Genomic DNA, 22,397 nt, shown 5'->3' with positions numbered 1-22,397 from the left:
TCTTTAGGTCTAGCATTGGCACTATGAAGCAAAGCTATTGTAGCTATGTTTTAATATACATATATTTGCTTTATAAGATATTATAGCACTGAATCTCATCGCTAACTGAACCACTTAATCTTAGATAATCTCCAATACAGTGCAGACAAAAACATCCACAAAACATCCATCTAACAGTTTTCCAATTCCATTTCTGCCACATATATTTCCCACAGGGCCGAACGACACTGAACTGAAAAAAAAAGAAAAAGAAAAAACATTCCAGTATAACTGTGCTTATAATGTTACAGTATACAGCTCCACTGTACACAGCTTCCCAAACCACATCAGCAAACCTGGATGCAGTTCAAGGCAAATCTTTGTGGGAAAGATTTCGGGTGAGGCAGACTTATTTTATTTGTTCTTTGTCAGCTCAGCGGATCTAATTGAGTTGAATAATTCACTGAGTGAAAGGGCATGTGTAGTGTTTCATTTGATTCTGTATTGCACTATGAAGTGAAGCTGTCTGGGGACATGTGCTGAAGTAAAATGTATTACTTCAAATTGTTTTTTTTTAATAGAGTATAGTTTTAGAAATATTTTCAAATATGTACAGTGATTTATGTATTTTTACTACAAACACCACTAGTATGTATGAGTTTTTTTTAAAACTGAAATGAAAACCGATAAAAAAACCCAAGATCTAATGGTTTATACAATTCTACAGAATGTATTAAAATTAGGAACGTTATTGCTTTTGTATTGGATATATATATACGTAAAATGCATCACTAGCACAATATCTCAGTTATAGGATTTGTTTGTTTGATTTCTTTGTACTTATATAGCTGTTTGGTTAAATGTGTAACACATTGTCAGTATTATGCCTAGAATGTCCCCCATCAGCCCCTAAACGATACATAAACTAGTCACATGTCACTGATCACTTCAAGTTCAAATTTTATGTCACATACTGTACATATCTATAGACCGCTTGGCATGCAGTGAAATGCTTAGTACAGCTGCACAGTGAATGGTTACTTGGTGACAAAAGAAAACAAACCAAAAAGTATATTATAAATGATCCAATATGAAAGAATATAAAAGTAATTAAAAAAATACAAAATATACAATATGATCAAATAGAATGTAATGGCAGTGAACTAAAAATCTAAAATAGAATTTACAATAAAATAGAAATGGAAATATAAAAAAAAAAAACAGAAAGATTGATGTAGAAGAAATATAGAAACAAAATATGGATATGAATGTGTGGCAATCTCATACATTTTACAATTCAGGGTAGGCACAAACATTGTGACTTATGATTTCTGTAACTTTGCGAGATGTGTAATTGAAATGTAATTCTAGAATTGCATTAAAATGTTATTTTGCACCTGATTACATTTTACAGCATTTGTTTTTAGGTCTCATACTTGGTCACACAGTTCAGCTCATGTTTATCCTCCCATAATATTTTGTGTCATTCTTGTTCTAAAGTTCAGGGTATGATCTTTGTTTCGTTGTCTAGCAGGTTTGTTGCATCCCGCTTTCCTTTGCTTTACATGACACACACATACTGCAAAAAGCCAGCAATGTGTCTATCTCTGTTCATCATTCCAGAAACCGTGTCAGGAAGTGCTGTAAAACTAATGGTTTCACTGAGACAACTGCTTTTATGTCTGTTTTTTTCTGTTTTCTGCTGAAGTTAAGGTGTAATAACATTGGTCACTAAATCTAAGGTGACCAAAGTTAAAAAAAAAGGAACAAAAAGAAGCATAATAGCCAGGTAATAGTTCTTTGAAGGTCTGGCATATATGAATGAATTGATTTACTGAAAGGTGAAACAGTAATTTCCTAGGGATCAAAACACCAAACAAGGCTGATGTGCACTGTGAGTCCTGGTGTTCAGATATTTTCTGGAATTAATCCTCAGTATAATACTCAATACATTTATACACTAGGCAGGTAGGAAAGTCAGTTTCCTTTGTTGATATTTCTTAGCATGGCAGAGCGAATGATAGTCCAGTTATTGATCAGTGCTAAGGTTAACAGGACAGTGTAAATTGATTGCATTTTCCCCCCTCAGACACTCATCTCTCTGTAATTTAACAGCAAATCTAGTAGAAATTTTGATACTTCAGATGATTTTGTCTTGTTTTCACTGTTTTTCTACCTTTACCAAATTGCTGAAGACTGGATTAGCATTCACAATTTTTTTTTTTTTGCTGTTAGCAGTGGGGGAAGCAGCATCTAAGATGATGATGCAAGAAAATCGAATAAACTAATCAGGAAATCTCTGTTCTGTGCTGCAAACTAGACACCCTGGAGATGTTGTTTGAAAGGCGAATTGTGAATAAAACAGAGGAACAAGAATAATAGCTAACACCTCATCAATATCATACTGGCCAAACATTAGAACTGCTTCTCCTGTAGACGTCAGCAGCTTGACTGCAAGAAGCGAAGGCACAAGAAGTCACATTCTCTATCTATCTAACTGTCTATCTGTCTATCTATCTGTCTATCTAAACTATTACACAAAGCTGATGCTAGCTACTGTTTTAAAGCTGGTAGTCAGTCACTCGAAAGTGTATTTATCTCCAGATCTTTTCTCTTTATTTTGATCTACTAGCATCTGAATTCGGAATACTTATTGACTTCATTACTCACCCTGTTGACACCATGAAAGTTGATGGACCAGTGAATAGTGTTGGTACCTCATGGACTTCCTCCTGGATCTTTGGTTTTCTCCCATTTCCTGAAACATGTATGCGGATTGGCTCTGCTAAATAGTCCCTAGTTGTAAATAAAAGTGTGTGTGTGAGAGAGACTAGAGTTCAAAATTCATGTTAAATAATGTGCAACACTTTAATGTATCATCAAAGCTGAATTTATTATTATTTTGTTTTAGCAACAGTTATGGTGTCGTTATGTGTTTGGCAGATAACCTGTAAACACACTAAAGGGGTTGTAAAAGATTTGGCAGATGAATGTAAATGTTATGGAGCTGATATATACCTGACAAACTAATGATGATGCTGAGTAAAACGCTTTACCCGTGGCGGGTGATGATCCTCTCCGTTAGAGTCTTTTAATTGCATTGTGTATGCGTGCAGAGAGAAGACAGCATATTGTCTCATGCAGCAAAAAATCAGCATCAGCTGAACGTAACTGCAGGATAGTGCTGAACTTTAATTCACTCACCCCCTGCAAGTGAGACAGAGGAAGAGAGATAGCTACGGCATCAGCTGAGAAAACAAGTCAGGGCATGCGTCATCAATGTCACCGGGCCTGGCTGTCAAAACACAAACCTAAACTAAGATTTATGCACTGCATGTCGATAGTGTCACTGAGTGGGGGTCCTTGCCGCTGGAGCAGACAAAGGCTCAAGGAAACTACTCTTAAGACACTGTCTAAGTAAAGAAGCATGCTGAAGCTCCAGAAAACACTCAGGGGAATAAAGAGACTGCAAAGAATTGTGTTTAGATATAAGAGGAACCGAGTGAAGCAAACTGAAACATCTGATAGACAAAACTCAGGGTGGGTCTATTCAAAAGAGGAACAGTAAACCAGAGGAAAGGTATACAAATGACTTATTGTAAAACCCGGAGTAAGGATGGTTGAAGGATGAACTGTCAAGGGGGAACATAGGATTAGTGATTAGACTGACAGAGAGTGAGAGAGAGAGACTGACTGAACTGTTGCAGTTCTGCCTGTGGTGTGCTGAGGGGAAGCTCAGCATGATAGTGTACGTGTGTGTGTGCGTGTGTGTGCGCATGCATGCACAAATATGCGAGTATGTGCCCAGAGCTAAGGCTATATAGGTGTGTGTTTGCTGCTGACACTAAGCTTTTTTTGACAGGAAAGGGTTTTTGAAGCAGTATTGAGCCCTTGCTTCATCTGCCTACGACATGGATGTCTCATCTGGATTCATTCTGAATCAGCTTCAGGCAAAAAAAAAAAAGGAGAAAAAAACCACCTCTTTTATTTATTTATTTATTTATTTTTACCCAAACAAGCACTGTGTGACAGAAATAAGTTAAAATCTAACAACGATTACTACGCCAGTAAGATGTAAACCATCATCTTTTAAAATAAGACCAGTAGTCAGCATTCATGCAACCCAATTCACATTGCTATTATTGTAACTGTCAGATTCACTTCTTCCTTACAAAGATGAAGATACAAATGAATTGCCAGCTATCTCCTCCTCCCTTCCCCTGAGGCGCCACCCCCTTCTCTCTCTCTCTCTCTCTCTCTCTCTCTCTCTCTCTCTCTCTCTCTCTCTCTCTCTTACTATTTCCCTTTCTTTCTCCCTCTTGATAATTACGATGGCACAATTTTACGCTTTTCTTGCTCTCATAAAAAGACATTGCAGACTGCCAAGAGTGCAGCAAATATTCTGTATTTTTTTCCTCTCCCTCCCTGCCTGTTTAAAGAAAACAGTGGGCATTAGAAGAGATATATCTGCATTTTGTTAATCAGTGTTCTTTTTCCCCCCGAATGGTTGAAATGTACTGTGCAGTAGTCTGCACATTCAGGGACACTTCTTTTTTTTTTTTTTTTTTTTTTTTTTTTTTTACAGCATACAAGTAAAAGAATGAGGGGAGAAATAATCATTTTCATCCCTGCGGAGAAATAAATCGTGGTTGATTTTTTTGAAGGTCAGTGCTCATGTGTGTTAAATATATGTGTGACTTCCAGTGGTGGATAAAGAACACAGTTCCTGTACCTAGGTAAAGGTACAAATACGGTGCATAAATAGGACTTACGTCAAAGTAAACATACTCCTTTTGCATTTCTACCTGGGTGTTTGAATGGGACTTAAATATCAAAAGTAAAAAGTAAAAAATTTTAAAAGTAAAGGGACTATATTTTACCAATTAATGCAGTTTAAAGTTCCATTCTCCTGCACATCAGACCTTTTTGTGGAGAGAGATTTCCATTGTTATAGACACACAGTCAGAATTTACGCTTGTGGTTTCACGACAGGTTCAAATTTAACACAATTTATGCTTGGAATGGCATGCTTTTCTGAAACGTAGTGAAGTAAAAAGTCAGAGTTTTCACATTAAAATTTATGTGAAAGCTTCCCTAAATGAAAATATTCTGATCAACTACAGACTCTTTTTTGTGTATAAGGAAAAAACACAGATTTACTAACATATGCCGCATTTGAATAAAAGCAGTGATTATCTAGTCCATTTTTCATGTTTGTCATAATGAATGTGCAGTTTGCAGCAGCTACTCTGAAAAAACCAACAACAACAACAACAACAAAAAACACAGATAGATCTGAATAGATTCAAATAGATTAATTTATCCCCCTCAATGTGACTTATTTAGCCCCAAAGTGTTTAAAGATAATGTTGGGGACTGCAATTTTGTGTGTAAATGTAACCCAAGTAAAGGGCAGGTATTACATATGCAAAAGCCAGTTTCCACTAATTAATAATGAAATGAAATGCTAGATATATAAATAAATGTGTTTTTATAACTGTGGTTTCAGGGGGCAGCCTGAAACACCTACCTTGGGGTGTGTGTGTGTGTGTGTGTGTGTGTGTGTGTGTGTGTGTGTGTGTGTGTGTGTGTGTATGCATGCATTCACATAAAGCATACACATTCACTATATAATTCACTACAATGCTTTTACTGGGTACATACACAAGAAACACACCATCATAATGTGGAAAATGTAATCTTAGTGATTTTACCCATGGCATGATTGTCAGTGTCAGATGGGTTGTTTTGAGTATTTCTATAACTGCTGATCTCCTGGATTTTTTTATGCAAAACATTCTCTAAAAAGAACATCCAGTGAGTGCAAGTTCTTTGGACAAAAATGCTTTGTTTATAAGAAAGAGAGGTCAATGGAAATCCAGACTGGTTCCAACTGACAGAAAGGCTGCAGTAAATCAAACAACCACTCTTTACAATTGCTGGACTGGAAAAATGAAGCTTGTTCTGATGAATCTGGATTTCTGCTGAGGCGTACTGCTGTTAAGGTTAGAAAATAGCACATCATGAATCCATGGACCCAACCTGCTTCACAGTCCAGGGTGGTGGAGGTGGTGTAATAGTGCAAGGAATGTTTTCATAAAACTATTTGGACTATTACTACCAAACGGTCATCTCTTGAATACCACAGACTATTATTGATAAAGTGCATCTCTTTAAGCCTACAATTTACACAAACGTCTAATGGCTTCTTTCAGCATAATAATGCACCATGTCACCAAGCAAAACTTGTTCCAAACTGGTTTCATGAACATAACAATGAGTTTAGGGTTCTCCAGTCACTGGATCTGAATCCATTAGAACACTTTTGAGATGTGGTAAAATGGGAGATTCACATCCTGAAAGTGCATCTGAATAATCTGCCGTAATTGTGTGATGCAGTCAGGACTTGACATGGACTTGAATCTCAAACTAATGTATCCAACATCTTGTGGAATGCATGTTATAAGGAATTTACGGTGGTTGTAGGCACTATAGTGTGTTAGCATATTGTTCCTTATAAAGTGCGTGTGTGTATGATATAGTACAGATATTATGTTAACCCTGGTAGTTATACAGGATTCATAAAATCACAATCCCACTCTACATACACTAGTGTTCTGTTCTACTCCTTCTAACTGCCAGGGGCAGGGTGAAACAGCTGGGTAAGATGTGGTGGATTTAGTAGTTTGCTCAGGTACTGTGAAGTGAAACACTTCTTCATTGGTTACTAGAACTACTATCAAATATTTTAGCGAAACTTTTAATAGGAGCCGATGTAGTGCAAATAAAATAACGGTAACGTGATTAAACATCCCGCTTCTAAGAACTTCTGCATTGTGAAACTAACTGGAGCTTGTTTGTACTGATTCATACAGACAGGTATGCATTACAGTAGTCTAGGATAGAGGTAATAAAAGCATGAACTAGTTTTTCTGCATTATATAATGACATTATATAGCTCAGTTTGCCCGAGATTCTTGAAATGGCGGTTCTACTAAAATTATCTACGTGTGCTTTAGATGAAAGGCTGGGGTCAGTAATCAAATCAAGGTCATTCACTACTGCACAATATGCCAATATGCAACTTAAAGGCCATAGAGGGTTTTTGCATAATCAAAAAGCTTTTTTCTAGCTGTCTGTGGCCTTGTAGAAGTGCTACACTCTTGTCAGAATTTAATAAAGGAAAATTAATAAGAATCCAGAATCTTAATGTCCATTAATCACTTTTAGTAAGGCAGAATCTGTCTTCTGGTTTGGTTGAAACATGTAGTATGTATTATTACCATAGCAGTGGAAGCTTATAACATGTTTATGAAAAGCAGTGGCTCTAAAATTGAGGGTTCTGGAACATTTAACCTTTACTTTTTTGTGAATCAAGAAGTCACTATTAACATTTATAAACTGAGAAGTAAAATAAGAACCAAATTTGTATTATTTTACAGTGTAGATATTAGCTGAACTATAATATGTTTACATTTATGGCACTTTAATAGATTTATTCAGAAAATTGACGATTGTTTCATTTATACAACTGAGCAGTTGACGGTTAAGGCACTTGCTCAAGAGGATCAGCAGTGGCAGCTTGGTGGTGCTGTGATTTGAACTCTTAAACTTCTGACCAGCAGTCTGTCTGTCTGTCTGTCTGTCTGTCTGTCTGTCTGTCTGTCTGTCTGTCTGTCTGTCTATCTATCTGTCTATCTATCTATCTATCTATCTATCTATCTATCTATCTATCTATCTATCTATCTATCTATCTATCTATCTATCTATTATAGGTAGTTTTTATTTCGGGAAACATTGTCATTATTTAGCGTATAGCAAAACACTGCAATCATACATTAGGTCATAGATTAAGTTCTATGGGGTTAAAGAGGAAACCAATAAACTAAAATATTTAGGAAGTGTTAAATAAATCTGAGAACAGAAGCTGCTGTGTGGCTAATGTGGTTGCAAGGAGAATTGCCTGAGGTGCTTTTCATATGAAACTAGACACTTAGATAATTCATATTGGGGTAGGATGACTATGTTTTGTGTATCTCTGCTAAAAGTCACAATTAAATCAGCAGTATGCCCACTGTTGTGAGTGGCCCCATTAAATCTGAGTAATGCCAAGTGAGTCTCACAAACTCTGCTCCCACTGGGACTTTGGACTGAATGGACTCCTACTATTTAGATTTTCCTACTCATTTGGTCTAATTTAAATTTATTTCAGAAAAAGTACACTCAATCCCTGACCTCTGGTATTTAAATTTATATTAAGCAGATGTAAGAGATATTTATACCTATTAGTATTAACTTCAGAGCTAAGGTACATTTGGGATGGTCTATTTTTATGTTACACAGGTTTCCACAATATTAAAAGATTTTCCGTGTTTTTGTTTAGCTTGAGAAACAGTCAGAGTGAATTCTGAAATCTGAAATTTTATGCCTTAAGGCAGCTAGCAGATGGTCACTGTAGCCTGTTTCTCTACTGCCAGGCCCAGGCACTAGATTATTAGCTATTAACTAGGCCTGTCTAAAGACTTTGAGCTATAGTACAGGAAATGTGAGCTATTACCTGAGCAGCACTTTTCCAAGTGAGATGGATACCGTTCTTTCCTAAAAGGCTAGACTTGCTCTCAAAAAGGAGTTCTGCCAATAGACCACTTTGTTTTCAAAACATCACGTAGGCATCCATGATTTCATTGAGGAATAGAAATGCAGCAATTATAAAGAATATAATGAAAGTTTCAGAGCAGAGGAAAATAGAAAAGACAAAACAGCAAGAAACTCCTTGCAGACAGATTTCTCTTTTTTTAATCAGAACTAATACCACAAGGCACATCCTGAGCGCAGCAAGTAATGCTCTGCAGGGTACACTGTCTTTGACTGCCGTAAGGTCACCAAACGGATTAAAAAAGTTTAGGCAAAATCAACCACAAGTTCATACAAAGTTGGTACTAATGTCTGCATGTCTTATGGACAAATCGTTTAATTTCTCAAATGTTTTGAAGTCACTGAAGTCATTGCTAGTTTGCAGAGATAGCCATTTCAATTCTGCATCTTGCACAGGTTTATAGAGCTGTAGTTATGGTGTTTCAAGCCAGACTTTTAGGGGACAATGATAGGTGAAAAGACATTTTGTTCCCCTTAGAATGACAGTGATAAGCTAATGAACCACTGAAAAATGCCATCCAAGTTACTATGGTACAATGTGATAGCTGGGACTTTTATTTTAGTGTAAATGAGGAATTGTCGGTGTCTAGTGCTCCTTAAAATGAGGATTTCTGCAAACCAGATGCATGCAATTTACAAGCAGCTTTCACTTAAGCACACACACAATTTGTGTGCTTGGGACTCTTGCATTCAGAGGTGCTTTCTGGACTGCAAAGTAGCAGTTCTCAGTTGATGGTTCAGTCCAAAGACCCAAGGGTTATATACTAAAAACAACAAACCTGTTGAAAAGAAAGCAGCCAGTGGTGGTTGTATCATTTCTGTGTTTGAGCAAAAGTACAAATACCCTGTTTTAAAAAATTACACAAGGAAATAAGTACTCCTTTTACATCTCTACTTAAGTATGACAAACAGAGCAATGGTCTATGAGAACTGTATTTTAATATTGTATACATATTGTACTTCAGTGTTCTATTCTCTTGTGCATCCTACCTTTTTTAATTTAAGAAGAGCGTTTTCTGTTGTTACAGGCACACAGTGAAAGTACCCTTAATCCATGCAAACTCTGAACAGAACAGTGGGGTTACAATTGCAGTTTCTCAACAGGTTCTCATTTGACACAATTTATGTATTCATTGCAAAGTAGCGAGGAGCGGCATATTTTCCTGAAATGCATGGAATAAAAAGTTAGATATTACACATTAAAATGTAATAAAGTAAATGTTTCCCTAAACCAATATCAAATACTCTGATAAAGTATATATACCTGAAAATAGTTAGTTACTGTCCACCACTGGAAGGCTCCAGGGAGTTCTGACAATTATAGAAAGGAGCATTGAGAACCAGTCATGTAGGTGCCACAAACAGTACTCCATGGTCTAGTTGCTGAATCCTATATAATGTTGGAAAAATCAAGAAAGGAGGAAAGGAATGCCCTATATCTCTAGAACATGTTTGTGTCCATAGGACGATACCCCAATTATGAACTGCCTGCAGCTCCATACTAGCCTAGGAGGATCCCTGTGGTAGCTGCTATTATCAGTCCTAACACCCTCTGTAGGCATAAGTATTGTACATAGTGGTTTTGCAAGTATAGTAACACCTGCCACAGTTTTGTCTATAGGGTGGCTAGCATTCTCAGTGAATCTGACCATGAACCAATAAACTGTCTGGTTTATTTTCACTATGTGATTAAACACCATGAGCACACATCATTCAGATGAGTTCTTTTTTAAACCTGGTACCTCTAAAGGTTTTTCCATAATATCATAATATATAATATTCCATAATGTAAGTTTTTTTTCTCCCTATTGGTGACTCTAAGGTTAAACGTTTAGACATAAATTTAAGAATTTTAAATATATATATTTTAATCTATATAATCTAATCTAATTTCTGTCTATTTATATCTTCTTCTTCTTCTTTCGGATTCTCCCATTAGGGGTCGCCACAGCGGATCATCCGTCTCAATACCCCTCTGTCCTCTACATCTGCCTCTTTCAACCCAACTACCTGCATGTCTTCCCTCACTGCATCCATAAACCTCCTACTTGGCCTTTCTTTTTTCCTCCTTCCTGGTGGCTCCATCCTAAGAATTCTCCTACCGATATACCACATGTCCCTCCTCTGCACATGTTCAAACCATCTTACCGCCTCGCTCACCTTGTCTCCAAAACGACCTACATGCGCTGTCCCTCTAATAAACTCATTTCTAATCCTGTCCATCCTCATCACTCCCAACGAAAACCTCAACATCTTTAGCTCTGCTACCTCTTCCCTCAGCCTGGCTTCGATTACTTTTTCCAGTAACTTCATGGTGTGACTGATCAACTTTATTCCCCTGTAGTTACTGCAGGTCTGCACATCTCCCTTATTCTTAAAGATCAGTACCAGCACATTCCTTCTCCATTCCTCAGGCATCTTCTCACCTTCCAAAATCCTGTTAAACAATCTTGTTAAAAACTCCACTGCCATCTCTCCTAAACATTTCCATGCTTCTACCGGTATTTCATCTGGTCCAACCGACTTTCCACTCTTCATCTTCCTAATCGCTGTTCTCACTTTCTCCTTACTAATCCTATCCACTTCCTGATTCACCATCTTCACACCATCCAACCTTCTCTCTCTCTCTCTCTCTCTCTCTCTCTCTCTCTTTCTCTCTCTCTCTCTCTCTCTCTCTCTCTCTCTCTCTCTCTCTCTCTCTCTCTCTCTCTCTCTCTCTCATTTTCCTCATTCATCTGCTGCTCAAAATATTCCCTCCATCTTCTCAACACACTCTCCTTACTGCTCAACACATTTCCATCTCCATCCTTTATTGCTCCAACTTGCAGCACATCCTTCCCAGCTCGGTCCCTCTGCCTGGCCAATCGGTACAAATCCTTTTCTCCTTCCTTAGTGTCCAACTTCTCATACAGCTCCTCATATACCTTTTTCATGGCATTTGCCACATCCCTCTTTACCTGCTGCCACATCTCCTTGTACTCCTGCCTTATTTTCTCATCACTCGGTCGATCCCAATTCCGTTTTGCCAACCTCTTTCTCCTTATGATGTCCTGCACTTCCTCATTCCACCACCACGTCTTCCTTTCTATTTCCAGATGTCACACCAAGTACATTTCCAGCTGTCTCCCTTATCACTTCTGCAGTAGTTACCCAATCATCCAGCACCTCTTCACCACCACTGAGCCCCTGTCTGACCTCTTCCCTGAATCTCACAATACAGTCTTCCTCCTTCAGTTTCCACCATCTTATTCTTCTTTCAGTCCTCACTCTCTTCCTCTTCTTCTTCACCTCCAAAACCATCCTACAGACCACTATCTGTCCCCTGCCAACACCTTACAGTCTCCAATTTCCTTCAGGTTGCATCTCCTACATAGAACCTAGTCCACCTGTGTGCGCCTTCCTCCACTTTTATACGTCATCCTATGATCCTCCTGCTTCTTAAAATAAGTTTTTATAACCGCCATTTCCATCCTTTCAGCAAAATCTACCACCATCTGCCCTTCCACATTCCTCTCTTCATCACCCCTACACCATTTCTCTTTCCATTCACACCATGAAAGAACAGTTTAAACCCACCTCCAATTTTCCTGGCCTTACTCCCTTTCCACTTGGTCTCCTGAACACACAACATATCTACCTTTCTGCACTCCATCATATCAGCCACCTCTTTCCCTTAACCAGTCATAGTACCAAAATTTAAAGTACCAACCCTGACTCCATTCTCCTACACTTCTCCTTTCCCTGCCATCTTTGTAGTTGTCTTCCTCCTCTCCTTCTCCTCCTTCAGCCAACAGTAGCCCAATTTCCACTGGTACCCTGTTGGCTAACGATACCTGTGGCAGTTGTTGGTAACCCGGGCCTCGACCGTTCCGGTATGAAATTCTTAATCAGGACCCGCATATTTGATTTGGCACATGTTTTACGCTGGATGCCCTTCCTTAACGCAACCCTCCCTATTTATCCGGGCTTGGGACCGGCACTAAGAGGGCACTGGTTTGTGCAACCCTAATGTCTGGGTTTATTTCTATCTATATCAATTTCTGTAAATATGTTTACATTGTTAAATATGCTATAGAATTAAAAATATTATAATTGTATTGTATGGCTGAAGATGGTATAAGGAAGTTGCTCTGTGAAAAGCCATATGTAAGCATGTTATCCAGAATGTATGCTAGCATCCTTATGCCACTGGACATCAGAGTATATAACACTTTTAGCACACATCTTCAAAACAACATATATGTTTGGTAGAGACAAAAATGCAGGACTTTGACATGTAATAAATGCCCCAATAAAAGGTGTCTGTGTACTGGGGCAATTCAAACACAAAAATGGGCAAGGCACAAATTTACAAACATAAACCAATCCTTTATGACATGATTCCCTTAAGAATTGAAAGGAAAAGGTCTGAAGGGGAACAGTTGTAACCTTCTCAAATATACAAGTGTATAAAACCAACTGTATTACTTAAGAAAGCAAAATGAATGTTAAATATATTTCCTTAATTTTTTACTCTAGAGTATACAGACTTTTATATTATCTCTGTGCAAGAAAAAATAAACCTTTTGGGACAGAGTAACAATTTTGTTGGTGTATAATGGTGAGACCTTGCAGGGGCTGGTAGCATAACTGCAGTTTCTTTCCCTGCAATATTGTCAGGATTCTGTCTAAAGGCCCACCTTAGTTCCCAGTGAATCATTGATTTCAGCCATGTCTGCTGCCAAGCCATAATTCATCTAGAAAGTTCACTGGATGTGGGTGTTCCTGACTAGAAAGTTGTTAAGTCTTTAGGGCTTGGGCCAGTTGTTGGAGTCAAACATAGCATCCTTGATATGGTTAGTACTGAGGCAGTGAGCAAAAATGAAAATTGTAGAGTCACACTGAAGGCATCAAAACTATGAATTAACACATGTGGAATTATATACATAACAAAAAAGTGAACTGAAAATATGTCATATTGTAGGTTCTTCAAAGTAACCATCAAGAGAATGCCAAGAGTGTGCAAAGCAGTAATCTAAGCAAAAGGTGGCTACTTTGAAGAACCTACAATATGACATATTTTTAGTTGTTTCACACTTTTTTGTTATGTAAATAATTCCACATGTGTTAATTCATAGTTTTGATGCCTTCAGTGTGACTCTACAATTTTATTAGTCATGAAAATAAAGAAAACTCTTTGAATGAGAAGGTGTGTCCAAACTTTTGGTCTGTACTCTATATTTCATTCCAAGAAATTTTCAACACTGCATAAGTGTAAATATTAATGCTAAATTATTTGGGGCTAGCCACTTGACATTTGGGAAATTAAACCCAAGTGAAGGTATTAAAGTGAGAGTATGGAGATACAACTGTCTCCAACCCCAAGCTTTGGAATTCAGCTAATTTAGCGGCCACGAAAAACGCATGTTATGCTATAGGAAAATAACTAACCCAAGGTAGCAGCAGGTTGTCCTGCTAATTGGCTAAATGGCAGGGAATGTGGAATATTTGTTTTCAAAGCATTCACACCAGGTTTAAGCTGCCAGTTTTACTTCTGGGAATCTATTCGAATCTGATCTGCCAAGGCTACAACAAGCAAGTAGCACATTACAAAAGCCTAGTGTAAATGTTTCCTCCTCCTACTTTTGTATTTCACTATTGACATTTGCACACTGGGCATAATTCACAAGGTTCTTCTTTGTAAATCTCCATTTGCATTCCCACTAATTGTACAGTTGTTTGAACATGCTAAATGGATAATTTGTCTCTATAATATTAGCCTGTCATTTTTTGGGTTGTATAGTAAGTCCCATATGTTTGGATCATATAAATATTATTGTATGCAAAAACTTGTGTAGAATTACACACGTAGAGTAAAATGTATACAATCTTCCAAAATAGTTTGCCAAAGAAATATCAAATATTATATAAATAAAAAAAAAAAATCATACAATACAAATTACATTCTATAGTGTAATGATCACAGGGGTCGATAAGCCTCTTTAAACACACTGACATTCAAAGCCCATGGTTTACACTACTTCCATTTATCTCTACAGTTTACATAGAATGGTGTGAAAAACAAACACCTTGTTGAAAAAAGGTGAGAGGAAAAATTCCAGATGGTTTGAATCTGCCAGAATGGATAAACATGGGACAGCCTGAAAATTATCTCTGTATGTTCAGATCATCGAAAGTTAAGATGGCAACAGCAGGAGACTTCTTGTGGTTGTATTCCTGTAAGCCAAGAACAAGAATCTTAGGCTATTTGGAGTGCAAACTCATTATAGCTAGACAGTTTAAGACTGTGCTTATGATTGACTCAGAACCTGTCCACCTTAAGGCTTGATGTGTGTTTTAAGTTTCTTTTCTGTTTACCATGACAGAAAAGAGGGATTATTTCCGGTCAGCTCTGACCAGTCTGGTCATTCTCTTATACAATCAACAAGGTTTTCAGCCTGTAGATACAGGATGTTTTTTGCACTATTCTGTGAAAATTCTAGCAAGAAATGTGTGTGAAACACTCAAACCAACTTGTCTGGCATCAATAACCATTCATGGTTAAAGTCAGAAAAAACACTCTATTTGCTCATTCTGCATTTACAGCATTTGGCAGATGCCCTTATCCAGAGCGACTTACAGCTGAGCAGGGGAGGGATTAGGGCCTTGCCCAAGGGCCGAGCAATAGCAGCATAGTGGTGATGGGATTTGAACCTGTGACCTTTCGGGCCAAAGTCCAATGCCTTAACCACTGAACCTACCACCTCCCATGCTGATGTATAATATAAGCAATAACTGAAGCTCTTGAGCTGTATTTCCATAATTCTTTGCATTGTGTTGCTGCCGCATAATTGACTGATTGAATAACCGCATTAGTGAGCAGGTACACAAATCTCGAACTCTATTTTGTGAAGCAATTTCATGACATCTTTTTGAATGTTTGAATGACATCTGGCAAAATTGGTTTAAACAGCTATACAGATGTATTTGTTTTACAAAAATGCCTTTGGGATGCAGGAATATTTATTCTCCTTGCAGTTACTTCATTTACTGACTGATTCCATGCTGCTTGTGTGCCACATGTTTTAGCATGGAAAATTTCATTTTCTTTCCCCTAGTTTTACTGCTACAGTATTATACTATATAGGTCTTGTGACACCCCTAATGCTGTCCAATTCTTGTTGATTATCTGCATTTTGAGAAAGCACTGTCTGAGGTCTCCTGATTGCTGCTTAGTAAATATCCATGGTGCTTTAGGGATGGCATACTATGCATATTCCTTAACAAAAATAACCAGACAAATAGCTTGATACTTATGCAAGTCTATTTTTTTTATTTAATCCACAGGGAGAAGAGAACGGAATCACATGTTGAATTGCATGTGATTTGGGTACACAGTTTATTTTATTTATCATTGATAGACAATGAAGGGTGAGTGTGGCAGATGTCATGCATAATCAAATTTCATATTACACCTGCATAAAAATGAATAAAATTATACTAAAAATAATGTCACGATGACTTTCGGGAAATGCAACACGTCTGTCTATCTATCTATTGAATGCTTATTGCCCTAAAATATGCTTGTTATAAAAAGAATCAAGCAATTTAAAGCTAATTCCATTGAGAGCATAGCCAAGATAATAAACTATCTTGTTATTTATTTCACCAGGCATCTTTATGACCCTGTCAAGTGGCTTTACACTGTGTTTTTTTGTCTCATCTTTTTGCATTCCCTCGATGCTGGTTGTCTAATTCTCCCTATTGTTCATTATGCTGCAGTTGTTTTTATGTGTAGAAAGGCCTCTCCCTCGGTCCATGCAAATAACAAAAAAACAAAACATTAATTAGCGCACCTGCTAACCCTTGTTTGAAAAGGGTTCTCCATAATAATTTCATTGCTGCTGTTTGCATTGAATTTGTGCACAATTACAGGTTTACTGAGAGCTGCCAGTTTATATTTTTCTTGACCATCATTGTGCAGTTGAAGTCATATGAATTTGGATATAGGCTTTGCATACTTGGAAAATTAGTAAAATATTTAAGGCATCAAGGGCAAAGTGTATGTGGTGCACGGAAAAAATTTCTTCGTCAAGGGCCATTTCATGATGACTTGACAACTGGGTCAGAGCATCTCCAAAATGGCAGGTCTGGTGGAGTGTTCCCAGGATTAAGTGGTTAGTACCTACCAAAAATTGTCTAAAGAAATACAATCATTGCACTGGCAGCAGGGTAATAAGCACCCAAGGCTCATTGATTTGTGTACTGTATAGAGAGAAAGCATGTCCATCTTAGTCCTATCCTACAAAAGAGTAACTGCAACACAAACAGATAAAAAGCTGGCTCTGATAGAAAGGAGTCAGAATACACAGTGTATCACACACAACTATTGGGCTTTTTAGCTGCAGAGTGTTCAGAGTGCCCTTGCTAACCCCTGTAAACTACTGAAAGGTCCTACAATGCACACACACACACACACACACACACACACACACACACACACACACACACACACACACACACACACACACACACACACACACACACACACAATGTACATCAGAAAAGGACCATAGAGCAAAGGTCTGAGGCCTTACATTTTCTTTTTTATTATTTAAATGATTGAATTCTTGTATGTTCTTACCTTTGTAAGAGATGGAACCAAGATGCACTAGATAGATAACTTTATTCATCTCAAAGGGAAATTCACAATTTTTTAATATTGGAAGAAGGCAAGCTGGCAGTGTGATACTCTGGGCAATGTTCTGCTGGGAAATCTTGGGTCCTGAGGTTCACATGGATGTTATTTTGACATGTAACACCTACCTGAACATTGCTGCAGAGCAAGTTATAGCCGTTTCTAGTGACAATATTCCCCTAATAGTAGTGACCCTTTTCTGCAGGATGAGCTCTTTCTCTTGCCATGCTGCAACAAATTGTTCTGGATTGGTATAAGGAACATAAGAAAGAGTTCAACTAAAAAAAAAGATCTCCATCCGACTGAGCAACCGTGGGATGTGCTAGACAAACAAGGATAATATTTGGAATATTTGATGTTAAAGATTCTGCCCTATTTCTAGGTCGAAATTTAAATGTAAGTAAACGTATGATATTTAAATATGTTAACAGCTTTGAACAAAAGGTCAGATTTAATTAGATCTAATCTCTTTCACTGAAGCACATGCTTAGATGACACTCCAACAGATTTTTGATCTAAAACGGATCATGAGGTTTTACACAAGCTTGTGGAGTCCATGTCAGCTTGAGTTCACACTGTCATTAGAGTAAAATGGGGAATGTACCAAATACTAAGAAACTCTGAAATCCATGATAAAATGTCAAAGTTTCAACAGATGCCCTGCATATATTTGGTGTCTGGATGCCAGATACTAATGATGTTCCTTAATAACAAGTTCTCATAGTGTATATACTGTAATGTATTTTCACCACTTTTTAGAATTATTTATTTGATAGATAAATGTTTGGTGTTTTGGTGAGCTAACAGACACCACAGCTAATACGATTTACAATACACAAAACATTTTTGCATGCTAAACAATAATGTCTAAAAAACAGAATATAATTTACAGCAAAAATCAGCAGGCATTAAATAAGAACATATTGCATTAGGCTATTAAATACAAGTGCCAAATGTCAGTCTAACTAAATATCAGACAAATTACAAAATGGGATGTGGGAACGTGGAAGTGCACTGGGGAAAGGATGCTGGTTCAGGTGTCATGCATAACCTGGCAAAGTCTTTTTCTTCTTTTTTTTCTTCTTCTTCTTCTTCTTTTGGCTGCTCCCACTAGGGGTTTAGATGTAAAAATAGGGCTGAGTTTGAATGAATACATTTTGTTTTTGTAGATATTCAATTTCAGTTCTTCTCCATTCTTTATCACTGATTATGTGGAGCTCAATGGGGCGAAATCCTTCCTATTAATAAACAGTAAATTAGTATTATATTATCGAGATAATAATTTCTTTAGTTTTGTTTGTTACTATTTTGTTAGCAACAAGTTATACAGACTTTAACAGGTTGACTAAAAGTCGGGAAAATGCATTTGCTATCACCTATGTGAGAACAGCAAAAATATGGACCAAGCACATTAGCAATATGCTGGCATTATACCACTTACACTTGGGTTTGCATGTAAATACGGCCAAGTTACTGCTCTCTGAGCACAAATTAAATGCAAATGAAATGTAAATTTGCTTTAATTTGTGCACTTGCCTTTAAGGGAAAGTCAGAAAGATTTTTTTGCCGGGACACTTGTGCGATTGCGAGCAGATGTGAGAAGGAAGGCAATCTGTATAGTATTCTCGGCTGTAGACAGCAATAACTCTCTGTGTGGTGTGTGTGTGTGTGTGTGTGTGTGTGAATATCTTTTAACGTTTTTACACTTTACCATGCCAAAGGCTTTAAATAGCGTCTGTGTACTTGTATATGTGTATACTGCTTCTAATACTTGTCCGCTAGGGGTGTTATATCGTGGCCCGTCTGCATAAGTACTAAATGGTGTGTGCATGTACAGTAAGTTTATCATCTTTATAATGTTCTCACCTGTTTTTTTACAGGGGGTGCTCTAGGCAGCAGACGGCGTCTCCATGAGGAGCAGTAGAAGATGCCGGAACTGCCAGCAGTGCTGCTGTCGATTCACGTCCACTTCCTGCTAGTTACTGTACTTAACATGCCGCCTTGTTCTAAGCCAGACCCCTGTCCTGTCATCTGTGCGAATGGGTGAGTTGTGCCCGCCTTTATTCTTACAGTGATTTCAATCCTTTGATCCTTCAAATCAGTCTAACAGATCATATTATGAAAGTGGATTAAATTGGGATTCAGAAGGTGGGAGACGCTGATGTGTTTGATTGGTGCCAAGTATGTGAGAATGTAATGAGGGATAATTTGAAGACGGTTCTTTTTCATAGACCTCGATAAGCTAAGTACTCATGTACCCAGGCTTGACAATATGTACTGATGATAAAACACACTGCAGTAAAGTGATGCAGCAGCTGGAAATTTAAGCTTGTGTCAGAACAGGACACACTGCTGTCCTTCACTTTATCTGAATCACCGGGCAGGGGTCTTTTAAATAGCCGCTTTGTTCGGCCAAATCCACACTTTGCCTTTGGCCTTTGCTTGGCTGCTCTCACTGCCACCACATTAAGCACAGGATTTTCTGCCATGACCTTTTGGAGTTGGCCCTTGAGAGGCAAAGTCACTGGCACATAGTAAATGGTGCGTCTCTCTCTCTCTCTCTCTCTCTCTCTCTCTCTCTCTCTCTCTCTCTCTCTCTCTCTCTCTCTCTCTCTCTCTCTCTCTCTCTCTCTCTCTCTCTGTCTCTATTTCTTTCTCTCCTGCTCTATTTTGCTCCTGCATTTCCCTGGTCAGCGGCAATTTTGGACGATCGCTCTGCCTGTGGCCGTGGAGAGCGTCTGGCTTTAGCTTTAGCACGGGAGAACATTAACAGTGTGCTGGAGGGACCAGCTCGCGCTCGTGTGGATGTAGAAGTCTTTGAGCTCCAGAAAGACTCTCAATATGAGACCACAGACACCAGTAAGTAAAATTCATACAGGAACACTGAAAAAAGTGGGTGCAATGTAGATATATACAATAGGTACAATATGTGTATTAGGTAGCTATATTTATCGGTTTGTAGTGGCATTATTTATAATAAGGTATGAACTGACTGGAAGAAAAATGTCCTGTGGAACAAGAGACCTACAGATTTTTGTCTTGTAGTGTGCCAGATTCTGCCTAAGGGTGTGGTTGCTGTGATTGGCCCCGCCTCCAGTCCTGCCTCGGGTTCTACTGTCAGTCACATCTGTGGGGAAAAGGAGGTGAGCCGCTGAATGTCTTTGCCGTTTAGACAATAATGCTTTTAGAATACGATGTACAATAAGTAAAGTATGTAGTACTAATTTCTGAACAAAATATCTCTCCCTTCCTTTTTCCTCTCTCTTTTTGGCCATTCTCTCTCTATCTTTCTCAGATTCCTCATGTGAAGATCGGTCCTGAGGAGACTCCGCGGCTGCCTTACCTGCGTTTCGCGTCCGTCACATTGTATCCTAGCAACGAGGATCTGAGCTTGGCTGTGGGCGCCATCCTACGCTCTTTCAGCTACCCATCAGCCAGTCTGGTCTGTGCCAAGGCCGAGTGTGAGTCTTTGATCTTTGCTCGCTCCATCAGCATGTGTGACCTGCCCAGGAGCTCCACACATGTCAAAGTGCCTTTCCAAATGAGTCACCGTAGGGAGTGTATGGTCACTCAGCTTTTGGATTCATGTAATGGAAGTAAGGAAGATTCACAGGGTTGTGCTTTTAATAATTAATGGGATACCTTTAGATTGCTCATTAACAAGTAGATATTTCAGTGCATGTGTAAAAAAGGAAGAGGGAAGCTCTCTCCAGCAAATATGAATTTAAATGAGTGCTATAAATGATTAAATATCATCCTTTATTGTGTACCAGCTTAAAAAAATTTACATTAGTGCATTTTATATACATACAATTAAGCACGCACGAGCATTCACCGGATCATCAATTCACCCGGCTTGGCTCTGACCTAGTTGGCTGCACTGTGGTTGCCATGGCAGCAGAGTAGGTGCAACTTGCCACTCATCAAGCTCATCATTTGAAATGGTGGCAGGAGATGGAGAGACAGGCCAACAGACCTTGCTCCACATTCTCGCTTTGTGCTGTGTATATATTGGTTGTGTGTTTGTGTGTGTGTGTTTGTAAGATGCACGGTTTTTAATTAATGAGAATATGTTCATTTATTTCTCATTACAACCCAGTCATTATTCTGCCCTCTGATTGGACACGCTGGTGATCACCTCTGATTCTGCACACTCTATGCGATCCCTGTGCCTGTCTGCATGTGTTAGTGTAAATGGACACATGAGAAGGGAGCCATTATACATCTTATTTAGCAGCGTCAGCTTTGACCACAAGATGGCCACGCACCTGTTTACGCTGAACTTTTAGGAAAGGTGGAGGTGATGCCGACGATTCTGTGTTCCGTAATGAAAAGTTCGGGGTGCGTTTCTCAAAGCAATAACTGACGCAGGAAAATTTACAGGAGGACGCATCAAGTTGCCATTGCTGTAAAGACAACCAAACCCATTATTCATTATCCAAGGACATTCTTATTATCCTTTACCATTTTTATATGACTTGCTGCAGATATAACGGTGTGCTGTTCTTTGATACATCTTCTTTTGGCTTATTATTTAGGAACTGTTATGCATTATTCAGCAAAAGCTGTGAGAAAAGCAAGGAAAGATCCCAACCTGCTGACAGATCGATTTCTAGGTTTTCTAGGTGGAGTATGGAAGGGCTTTACAATGGGCCTGAACAGAATTTCATTATGCTAACACATATGGATTCTACAGAATGAGGGCAGGTAGTAAGGAGTAAATAAGGGCAGAATTTCCCTGGACAAGAACACAAAAAATTGTGAGTTTGATCTCTGAGAGCTTTCTGGTTGTTAGGATTGAGTTACTTTCTGATGTTCATCACCTTCAGTTTAACATTGTTGAGGGAGTGGAGGGAGAGAAAGAGAGAGAGAGAGAGATCAAGATCGAAGAAGAGATTAAATATAGCATGAATAGTACTAATACGAAAAAAAAAAAAAAGTCAGTGAAATCCACAGAGAATATATCTGGGAAGGGTTGCTGCAGGAATCAGTGAGTGGGTGAGTGGGAGAAAGGAAGATACAGGAAGGGGGAATGGAGAGGTGCTGGGGGACTTTTAGAGAGAGAAAGAGAGAATGAAAAAAGAGA

General features: G+C 38.4%; 1 protein-coding gene across 1 annotated transcript in view; it reads left to right on the top strand.

The window, feature by feature from the left end:
- Nucleotides 1-22,397, top strand: part of grik5 (glutamate receptor, ionotropic, kainate 5) — an 87,313-nt gene that overhangs the window by 48,455 nt on the left and 16,461 nt on the right. The window contains 5 exon segments of the mRNA XM_083536301.1: nucleotides 19,192-19,313; nucleotides 19,315-19,354; nucleotides 20,006-20,170; nucleotides 20,357-20,454; nucleotides 20,607-20,772. Coding sequence (XP_083392427.1) covers nucleotides 19,239-19,313; nucleotides 19,315-19,354; nucleotides 20,006-20,170; nucleotides 20,357-20,454; nucleotides 20,607-20,772 — 544 coding nt within the window. The 5' untranslated portion in view covers nucleotides 19,192-19,238.

Source organism: Silurus aristotelis (genome assembly GCF_946808225.1).
Source record: "Silurus aristotelis genome assembly, chromosome: 1".
In the NCBI taxonomy this organism is placed as follows: domain Eukaryota; kingdom Metazoa; phylum Chordata; class Actinopteri; order Siluriformes; family Siluridae; genus Silurus; species Silurus aristotelis.
This window is presented reverse-complemented; position numbering and strand designations above follow the sequence as displayed.